Genomic DNA, 10,830 nt, shown 5'->3' with positions numbered 1-10,830 from the left:
ACAGAGGAGGTAGTCGATGCCCTCTTGATTCCCTCCCATCGACGCGCAGTTTCCGTCGCCTTAGACGGGGCACATTCTCGCCGAGGACCCGACGGTGAGAAGCCATGCCGCGGGACGGGGATTGCTCGTGCGGCAAACGCGGTATAGATTACTACGGCGTGCTGTCCCTGAAGAAGAACTGCGACGATCTGGAGATCAAAGCGGCGTAAGATCCTCCGCGGGGGCCACCTGCCTCCCGCGCGACTCTTTTCTGGCATGGGAGAGACTGATTAACGTCCACGTGATTCTAAACACTTAGAGAGTACATAGTTATTCCCGTAAGACTCTCGCGCCGCCCCGAAAGTGTAAACGCTGCCAATTTAAGCTCCTAACCACCGGCTTTCTCACCCGTGCCCCTTGGAGTCCATTTTTAAAGGTGCGTAGCTGGAGTTACTGCCCCCAGATTTCGGCGGCTGGCGATACGATACAATCCCAGGAGAGCGAAAGATGAAAGCCTGGGGACGGTTTTCGCCCTCGTCGCGGAGGCGTATGATGTGCTCTCGGATCCCTTTAGGAGAGCCGTCTACGACCAGTTCGGAGAGGAGGGACTTAAAAGCGGCGTGCCTGGCGTCGAAGGATTCGTGGAAGCCTGTGTCTATCATGGCGAACCGTTGAGGACGTATAGGTATATTCTGTTCACAACAATTCAAAGTCATTCCTGGGGTATTCATATTCTGCGGAGCTTTCTGTGTTGGGTGCCTTTTTAATTATTCGAGGAGTATTTAAATACTATTCGAGTGTTGTATAAGGGGAGTTCCCCTAGTGGCTTACGCTTGAGGTTTTTCTGTAGTAAGAAAAAAAATTAAAACCGACTTCAAGAAAATAAAAATGCACTAAAAAGTAAAAAATAATTTTCTTCCTTATTTAATCTACGACTCTCAATTTTTGTATGTCCGCGCCTCATCATTTGCAGCACTGTGTAAATCTGGCGCCGACTTAACAAAAATGGGAGTCGCAGATTAAATAAGGGAAAAATTATTTTTTACTTTTTAGTGCATTTCAAATATCACAGGTATAGCTAATGTCCGTTATTAGGTGCGCTCCGGCGTTAAGGGAACTCCCTAATTGTAAATATCTACGATTTAATGTTACCAACATTCGACTGACAGGGGAACATCCCGAACCCAGAAATTCAAAAATTCTGAAACTTCGTGAATATGTATAACTCGCGAACTGTAAAATAATTTTTTCACCAAATGATAGATCTAATTAAAAGAAGTAACTTTTGTCTCGAAACTTTTTTTTCTATCTCTTACACTTCGCGAGTTATAACAAAAAATCGGAAAATAGCCGAATTTTCGGGGGTTAATTTCACCCCCTTCGAGTGAATTTGGGCAGCAAACAAAAATTGCGTCGTAATCAGGAGGAAATCCCTTACATATCCACAAAGTTTCAGAATTTTTTGAATTTTCGGGTTCGGGATCCTCCCTTGCGAGGCAAGGTGAAAAAGTTAGAAAAAGGGTTACCACCTCCCCGGCCCCATCTCTGTACAATTACCAATTTACTCGGACTCGCCGTTTAATCCGATAACTAGGGCCACAGGCCCTGCACGACCGAGCTTAACAGCCACTTAAAAAACTTTGAATATTTACGATCCGATCTATCGGCATCTCCGCAGGGAATTCTTCGGCAGCGAGAGTCCTTATGCTGATCTGCTCCATATAGTAACGCAGCCGTCCTCCCTGCTGGAATTTCCCGAGGGGCGGGGTATAAAACGCAAGGAAGAGCCTCTGATAAAAACCTTGTACCTAACCCTACTGGAGGTATCATATATCGACCTTCTATGCTTATTTATAGGCCTCGCTTCGCGGTGCTAATCACCGTAGGACAAGTTATTGTGACGGTCGTAGCAGGAAACCTTGCACCTGTTTACCTTCGTGCTCATCATTTTCCTTTACTAATTATCCTTGCTTGCCCTTGCTACTCTCAATCATCCCTGATTCAGTTACAGTAATTGTATAATAGCTGAACTAACGTGTTGCAAATGTCGTTCAGCTTTTTCACTACAAACTGCTATTTCGGTTACTGCTGTGCATCTCGACAGGTCTTCTTCGGCGGGATCAAGAAGATGAAGATTCAGAGGCTGGTGCTAGTGGAGGACGATAAATCTAGAACAGTGGCGAAGGAGAAGATTCTAACGATACCTATTAAACCAGGCATCCCCGCGGGGACCAGGATCGTCTTTCCAAATGAGGGCGACCAGGGGCCGACGAAGATACCTGGTAAACGCTTCCTGCGACTATTGCTAACGATTCTCCCAGAAACACCCCGAATTAACCGTAATTTCTGTCCAGCTACTCGCGTATTGGGGGTCGGGACCAAAATTGGGGTTACAAGAGCAAGAACACGATCGGGTAAAAAATGACCCGGAGGTGATAGTAGAATGATTACAAAACAAGAACACGGTTGGGTTGAGAAAGACCCGCGGGACGCAGCGGTAGGGTTGAAGTGTCGCCGGCAGGAGGGTGTAATACGACGAGATTTCGCGTAACCGTGGTCTATTTCCTGTCTCGGCGGAACCAATCGCGGGGGAGGTGTTCCCCCGTTATCGATTCGAATTTCTCGCGGGGGGATGCGTTTAAAGTGCGCCGTGCATCTCGTGCCGGACAGAAATGGGTTAATCGCGGCGGTTGCGCGTAATGTCTTTACCCGAAGTCTAAAGCACGTCAGCGCAGCGGACGTAATCTTCATCACGGAGGACCGGCCCCACGAGACCTTCCGGCGAGAGGGCTCCGACTTGCTCATGACGGTCGATATCTTTCTGCGAGAGGCACTGACCGGAACAGTGGTCACCGTCAACACCCTCGACGACAGAACCCTTCGAATCCCAATAACGTCTGTCATCACGTACGTCGTCGCCTCCGCCGTCCCTACCGCACACAAGTATATGTTGTATAAGTGCGGCGGCGATTGCTTCCCAGCTCTCTGCTCCCTCTCGGCTGAATTTTCTTCCGGTAGTCCCAATCTCTTCTGCGTGTACGCGATTTCGTTTCACGTTGAATCTTTGGACGGCCCTTTTGAACAGATTTGTTGATTATTTTCTGATTAATATTAGGGTCTAAGGTGCTGCTGTAGTTATCGTGCAAAAGCTCGTGATCGATGGTTATTTTGGGATGCTCAATTTATTCTACTTGCTACAAGAGAGATGTTGCCCCATTCTCCGCGGAAATTGCGGGAGCACGAGGTGCTCGTAAATACGCGCGGCAGTTTTCAGGAGCACTGAGAACTTAACTCTCTTACGCGCTGCTATTTACGCGAAACTGTTCGCTGGCGCGAGGAAAGTTTAGACGCGGGAGAAATACGCGACTGTTGTGAAATAATGGTTATGGATTTTTTATTCAAATAAACTTTTATTCTTTAATATCCCTCGCCTTAGTATCCTGTCGTTACTTAGGAGCAGCGATAAATATGTTAGGAATTAATTTCTCGGATTGTAGTACACTTTTCGGTATCTACCTTTCGTTTTCCACGCAACAGGCCAGAATATAGGAAGCACGTACCTCGCGAAGGACTGCCGCTACCGGAATGCCCAAAGGAGAAGGGATGCCTGGTTATCACGTTTAACGTCGAGTTCCCGATGTACCTGCCGATGTCCAGTAAAAATTACGTTAAAAGAGCGTTCGACGATACGGGAGGCATGAAGGACACGGAGTACATTCATCGGCTGATATTAGCGGATAAAATCCGCAAGAACGTCGACTTCGATGTCTCGTTGCGTCGAGACCCCAACGACCACGAAGCAAAGAAACTAGAATTCATATGTAACTCTTAATACACTCCGATACTCAAAAACAGTACACTAACCTCACATTTCCATTTCCCTGGAACACTTAATAAATCTAACCTCAACTTCAAAAACGGTCCAATTTCTTCGCGCCTACACATCACCCGAATCAATGCAATCGATGAACAATCGCGACAATATAACCAAAAAAACGACACACGAGTGCAAGTTTCGGGAGATCACCTGTCGCCATTGAAATCACTAATTTCCCGCGTAAAATAAGCTTTCTGATATTCTTTATATACCCACCTGTTGTAATCGAGGATTCATCAACAATTTCCCAGCAGCTTTCCCTGAAAAGCCTGCCTGGAACACGTATTCCAACCGCCAAACACCGACTTTCGAGCGGGAAGAATTCAAACGGGGCTGCGCAGACGATCGTCAAGCACTGCGCGTGCTGCGCTCTCGTAGCGGGCTCCGCGAACCTCCTGCTCAGTTGGAACAGTCGCGCACGGTCGACAACTGGCGCCGATCGAACGGGCCTCCACTTCGCATCGATTCCCTCGATTTTTCTCCCTTTTTTCTTTCAAAAAAAAAGAGGAAAAAACGTATCCGCGACATTCCATCGAACCGGTTGCTGGCCGAACGCGAGAGGGGCCGCGCGGGTCGAGGGGCGGAAAACAGCGGGAAAAACATTCCGCCCGATGTCGTCCGGGCAACGGAGGCACGATAATCTCGGGCAATCATATGACTCCTCCGCACGTGACTTTATTTACAGTTGACTGATACTCGCGGAACATGTATGGTGCAGTTCCTTGTGACATGATAGGCCGAAAACGAAACATAGTCAGCGAGCAATGCGGTAACTACGAACGCTGGTCGGTTTATGATGCCTTTGCTGGATAAATTGTTCCCGTCGCGGAGGAGCTTCAGGAGCAACGTACAGACCGTAGTAGCGTCGGGTGTCGGGCCACAGGATGAAGACAGGTGAGAACAGAAACATTTGCCATTCTTTTAAACCGCACTCTCTCATTTGTTCGGGTCTCGCGCTGACCGCTCGTGCCCCCTGCAACCGTCATCGTTCTATATTTACCGATCCTATTTATCGACTCGATATCTGTCGCTGATACGGGCGGATATCGATCATCGGCTCGCCTCCACGCTCGCCCTGCAGGCAATTTTAATTCTCTTGCCCTAGGGCATGGTTCTTTTCTCTCTAACGGTGCAGGGGTTTGAATTTCACGAGGGATATCGCTTCTCGGGAGCCTTAACCTGCTTCGCGTTGCGCTCGCTCTATAGCCCCGTTAGCGGGAGTCGTAATCGCTAGCCGTTACTAATACACTCGTGATTTGGCTTGCGCAGCGAGCCGTGAAATTGACCTCTATGTCGAAACTTTGCACATCTGCCTCGGGTATACGAATTTACCGATAAATTCTTCTGCACGGCTCGTTTCTTCGTGCCGCAGAGAAATGGGGATTATTCCTCGCAATGCCCGCGACGTATTGTACTCCCTGAAATAGACGCGCTCGGTGATTAGTCACCTGTAATTCATGCGAAACTCGCAAGTGTTCCTTACTTGCGCTGGTACGCACTGTTTGATGGATGATTTTGGCAGGAATCGTGGGGTTGTTGTGATATTTGGAATTGAGAATTGCTATAGATCGGAATGTTATGTAAGGAAGGATGCCTGCGTTGTTACAGTGTAATATTAGAAGATCACTGGGCGAGATTAATACATTGTTTCGTGTAATTTCCTGTCGGACATGAGAATACCTGAATGGCAGAGGAGTATTTGGAAATGATAGACAGATTTCGCAAATTGAAACCTGAAATCGAATTTTCATCCGATTTTATTGTTGGTTTATATTCTGTGCGCATTCATGATCAGTACGAATCTGTAGAATAAAAACAGGAACAAATATATTATATTCTTGGATATAGTATAAGGATACTTCCTCCATAATTTATTACTTTCTATGTATCTCGAATTTTCTTGTGTACATTCGATATTTATGAAGCAAATGCTGTCTGACTTTGTATGAATGTAAAACTGTTTGTGAATAAATTTTGTTTATAGCAAATAAAGTGTTTATTTACTTACCGTGTTTTGTTGAATCTTTATAGAAATTCTGCCTCATGCCTCGGAACAGATCATGTTCGGATCTTGTTGTTCCGGGAATGCGAGTGGCGCGGTAGAAAGCTTCTCTTTGATTCCCTCTCTTTGGAGAAACGATGGCGTAAAAACAAGCCCGCACTTGACCACAAGAATAATACCAGTCCATCGAGCAAAGATTCCATTGGTTTCCCTAATGGCCATGGTTTCGAGGTAAAGAACCACTGATAGGTCGAATCGCTTGCTGCTTAATTTCGAACAACATACTTATTCAGATATAATACTGATCTTTCAGCGAGAAAGGACGGCCGAAGATGATGTGAGGCTACTCAGCGAGATGGTATTCGGTACCGTGGCGATGACGTACAGAGGCTCCTCGTTTAAAGTGAGGTTTCATGAAGCGCATCGACGCTTAAATTTACAAAGGAATCTGCAATTCCCAATTCACGCTTATGCTTTGCTTCTAGATCCATTCGATGAATTCACCACCCTGTATCATGTGCACAAAAGTCTTCCCCGCTACAGAGCACATCACGCGCAAGCAGAGGTAGGCTCTCGTTCGTTTGTGGTAAGACAGCTAGCGACTCCTTTACGCTGTGTTCAACTTATTACTCGATTATGTTCCAGCGAGAGAGCGTCCGATGAAGGCTTAGGTCGTTCCTGGAACCTGGATTCTAATTCTAGCGTCCGTACTCCCTGTAAGTAGAACTGATCTTGTGATTAGTGATGTCGAGGAACTGTTTCTGAATTTGGATATTTTTCAGTGTCGCGACCAAGCTCCGGGAACTCATCAGGGTCAGAATTAAACACTGGTCCGAGAAAGAACTCCACTTGCTCCAGTACAGGTAGCGGGTGGGATATAGATATACCACCACCGATGGGCAGTAAGTTTCCAAGTGATGGATGATTCGTTCCGAAGAACTGTTCTCTGTTCAGGATATAACGTGATGGTAATGCAGGTTCACAGTCGCTGGAGAGCAACGGATCTTCAGGTATCGGTAGCCTGTCAAGTTTACGTCGGAGATGGCTGAGGGCAGTCTCCACTTCCCTCGCGCGGTCGGACTCTGACGATGCTTTTGGAACGCAATATTGGGGGGACAATGGGAACGACAATAGAGATGGTCACACGAAGCGTCACAAAACGAGGCTCGGGTTAACGATGCTGGTACGGCTAGCCAAGGGCCACGAAAGGTTTGATCTTCATTCAAGATTATCTACCAATGCTTCAATAGGGTGGCCTTTATTTTCAACCCGCGATTTCCTTTGCTCACCCCCGAATATGGTTCCATTTCATAAGAAAATATTTTTTAAGACTATTTTTTTGTCAAACGGCACCGTTCTAGGGGGTGAGAGCAAAGAAATACAAAAAAAATCGACACGTATAAATAAGGGCCACCCTAATGCTTCAGTAATCAATTTCAATAATTGACATTCTGGTGTACCAAACCATTGTTTACCTTGCGTTACAGGAGAATAGAGGCATGTCTCTTGGAGCACATGGCACTTCTGGAAGGGATGCTAGATCGCCTGCGATATTTCTGCATCGAGACGGTGAACGTCAGTGCTCAACACAAAGGGATGCACCTGTCCGAGCGGCTCTACAGGTCTTCGTCTCAGCTGGTTATCTCATTGCTGCGTTTGCTCACGAATGTTAACACGAAACTGAATTTACGCGCGCCGTTACTGTGGCACGATGTACTACTTAATTCGGTGAGAATAGAGCACAAGATGAGTACGCTGCATTACAGCTTGCAGCAGATGTGCCAGCTACTCGAGGACATTGACACAAAGTCGACCAACTTGTAAGTACATAGAAAGACAGTATCGTTACTTTCATACGAATGCTTTTAACGCCAGCATATTTCAGTTTCTTGAGTACCGTCGTAACTGCTGTTTTAACGTACCACCTCGGCTGGATATACACTACACTGCCACTTCACGACCGACAATTGGTAATTGTACACTCTCCGTAACTGAACTGCGCGTCTCCTTCGCTGCAGGAGTTACAAGCTTCGTGCACGAGAACGATCGGTTCATCGTTGCAACTTCTATTTCCAGATGGAGAAATTGGGCACCTGGTACCCGTGTAATCCTCTGTGGGCTCAACTGGGGGACTTGCACGGCGCGCTGGGGAACCCCATCAGGGTCGCGCACACTGTAATCGCAGGGGATCCTCAGAAAGTAGATCTGATGAACTCTGTGCTGTCCTTCCTGTCCTACTTCATTCGCAGCGGTATTATACAGAAACGCGAAGAGTATTGCTGCGTTACCGAGGAAGACATCCAGGAGGCCGCTGGTATCTTAGAGCAGGCAAGAATAAAGCGTCCGCATTTATTCAGTCCAAAGGTAGCTTGCAACGATAGAGACACCTCGACGTCTAGACGCTCGGCGCACACAGCCGCTCGGAAACAGGTCCCCGTGCAAGAGCGTCCGTACGACGCAGACAGTGGTAACGCCGTTATGCAAGTCTCTTACCCTAGATACACCGCTGAGAGACTAAGAGCGGACAGATCGGTCGGCCTCCTCAAGCGCAGCACCACAATGGAATCGAACCTTGATTCGTTCATGCTGAAGCCGCTGGAATCCGACAGAGACGCGAAATTCATCGGGAAGGAGTTCCCTTGCGACGATGAGAATGTAAAGAGCCCCGTTGGCGACAAGACCTGTGCGTCGAGCAAAGTTAAAATAATAGTAAGCGACGTCACATCGCAGGATACCGACGCGACTAAAGCCGGAGCGCATTTCCCGGAATTCTCACTGCGGAATTTTGAGAAGAAGCTGGAGGACGACGATGCCGAGGGGATGCTCACGAGCTCCAAGCTGGACACGCTCAGGGAGTACAACGAGACGTCCGTCGACGCGCTGAAGTTATATTCCAGCAGGCCGGACTTCGAAACTGGTCAGAGCATGGCGGATGAGATGAAAGAGTCGCAAGTGTTCTTCACGCTCGGCGATGAAGAGAAGTCCGGGAAGACTTTGCCGAGGCCTAGGCTCGGGTATAATTGCCAGTGCTCCTACATGTTCACCAGAGTCCCGAGCACATCCGCTCAACTGCCGGAAGGCGTGCTCCGGAAGATTATTCAGAGAAACTTCCCGGAGTCCTCTAAAAGCATGCAATCACCGCCGGGCGCGCCTTCGAGCATGACGTCGAGGTCCTTGGGATTTTGCCAGAGATGCAATGGCCAAGGGTACGTGTCTCCGCAGAATTATGATAGCTGCAAGCAAGTGCTGGAAACCCCGACCAACGCCACTGAGGTTCTGCGCACCTGCGGTAGCACTGTCGGCGATGGGAACGTTAGATTGTCCAGATCGAACAGTCTGGAGGCTCTGATGGAAGCTAGCAGTGTCGTCGAATTGCCTATGCCGAGGTTAGCATCGCAGGATTAATTCTGATGTTACGAAGCCCGCCTTAACGCACGCGGTTTTTGTTGCAGGTCGAAAAATATGAAAAAGACTGATTCACGCCAGGATACGGGATTTACGAAGACGCTTATGCAGAACAGGATAAAGAGCGAAGAGCTGCACGGGATAAGTAACCCTGAGACTTCCTATACGTGGGGCTTGGTGTTGCAGGGTTTGCCGAAGAAGAAGAAAAGGAAAAAGAAAGTCGCGAAAGAGGGGGAGAGTAAAGATAACTGTGATGTCGAAGTAGAGAGAGAATGGTGGTACTGCATACGCGAAGAATGCCTTGCTGGTGTGCGCTTCCCGACTATCGATCAACCGATCGCTGAATCACTTTGTATTTTAGCGGACTTAGATACTTGGCACGTTGGAATCATATCCAATAACACACCATCGCGGTCTGCGCCCTTGCCAGTGGGGATGTCGCGACTTGTCGCGAACATGCTGGAGGGCTTCTCTTACATGTGGCGGAAATATCACTCGACATCACATGTAAGAAATTGAGAGATCTATTTTAAGTGCAGTTCACACCGCAGTAACGTCGATAACTGTGATAGCTTCGCCTGTTAAAAAATTACTTTTCTTACAGTGCATAGGTATCCTCGAAGCCAAGCTGAGGGAGATGTGGTTGAAAAGCGAGGCATTGGCTGAAATGCTGATAGCGTCGGAGCTGTGCGACGCCACCGTCGCAAATCTGACTAATGCTCTTGACCTCGATGCGGCAGATATACCACTTCTACTCGCGGTCGCAACTTCTCACTCGCCGGAGATAACGCAGAGATTCGGTCTCACGCTTACTTGACTGAGTCTCGTTATCCTTGCCGCGGATTCTGTCCCTGCGGCGCGAAGCCTCCTTTTGCCTGACGCGGCGAAAACTATAAAGGTGTTTCATTATTCGTTCATAGGTACGATTGTAGATTACTGTTTTAATAGCTGAAATATCCCGATAAATCTTCATCCGTCCTTTAAATAAGGAACGTACAGTGATGTCTTTAAAATCCTTTCTTTCTCTGATGAAATTATGAATTTGAACCGAATTGTACATTTCATGAAATATAATTCATTAAGTAAGATGTATAAATTATAAATTTGCATTTAAATGTTAGAACCTATGTATATATATTTTGTAATAAAACGAACTGAATGAAAGATCGATCAGTTTAATTGAATGCTTTAAGTTTGTTAAAGTATTTTTAAGTACTCGCCGCGAAATAAGATTCGGCTGCTTTCGGAAATTTTCGATTCAAAGAACGGATGACGGTTTTGCTTGTCGAAATGGAGATAAAATATTTTTTAAGGTATAAAAACTCAACGGGTAGTCTCTCGTGGAACTATAATTACGAAGTTATATGTCCAACGTTACTGCAAAATAGTAAGCGTAATTTAACACGTAGCACCTGTACTTGTTTTCTTTTTTTTACACATGTAAGAATTTCGCTTTGCGCACTTTATAAGAGTGGAGAATAAAACTTAAATTAATTTTTATACTTTTATGCGGCGTAGTTTCTACTTGCAATTCTCGATAGCCACTTCACTTTTAATTTAAGAAATC

The 10,830-nt window shown here is 46.8% G+C and overlaps 2 protein-coding genes across 2 annotated transcripts; both read left to right on the top strand.

The window, feature by feature from the left end:
* The first annotated feature begins 76 nt into the window (after nt 1-76).
* Nucleotides 77-4,089, top strand: LOC143375290 (dnaJ homolog subfamily B member 13). The gene is made up of 6 exons (XM_076824252.1): nt 77-205; nt 443-664; nt 1,658-1,802; nt 2,084-2,261; nt 2,715-2,886; nt 3,517-4,089. The coding sequence occupies exons 1-6, from the start codon at nt 105-107 to the stop codon at nt 3,809-3,811; spliced, it is 1,113 nt and encodes a 370-aa protein (XP_076680367.1). The 5' UTR covers nt 77-104; the 3' UTR covers nt 3,812-4,089.
* Nucleotides 4,090-4,283: 194 nt separating this feature from the next.
* On the top strand, nt 4,284-10,771 carry LOC143375283 (folliculin-interacting protein 2). Its single transcript, XM_076824241.1, has 12 exons — nt 4,284-4,750; nt 5,888-6,089; nt 6,172-6,261; nt 6,344-6,423; nt 6,504-6,574; nt 6,641-6,760; nt 6,836-7,067; nt 7,346-7,678; nt 7,744-7,828; nt 7,935-9,244; nt 9,311-9,770; nt 9,868-10,771. The coding sequence occupies exons 1-12, from the start codon at nt 4,650-4,652 to the stop codon at nt 10,078-10,080; spliced, it is 3,297 nt and encodes a 1,098-aa protein (XP_076680356.1). The 5' UTR covers nt 4,284-4,649; the 3' UTR covers nt 10,081-10,771.
* The last annotated feature ends 59 nt before the right edge of the window (nt 10,772-10,830 follow it).

This window comes from Andrena cerasifolii, chromosome 12 (assembly GCF_050908995.1).
Source record: "Andrena cerasifolii isolate SP2316 chromosome 12, iyAndCera1_principal, whole genome shotgun sequence".
Lineage (NCBI taxonomy): Eukaryota > Metazoa > Arthropoda > Insecta > Hymenoptera > Andrenidae > Andrena > Andrena cerasifolii.
Note: the sequence above shows the minus strand (reverse complement) of the source record. Positions and strands in the feature narration are given on the sequence as shown.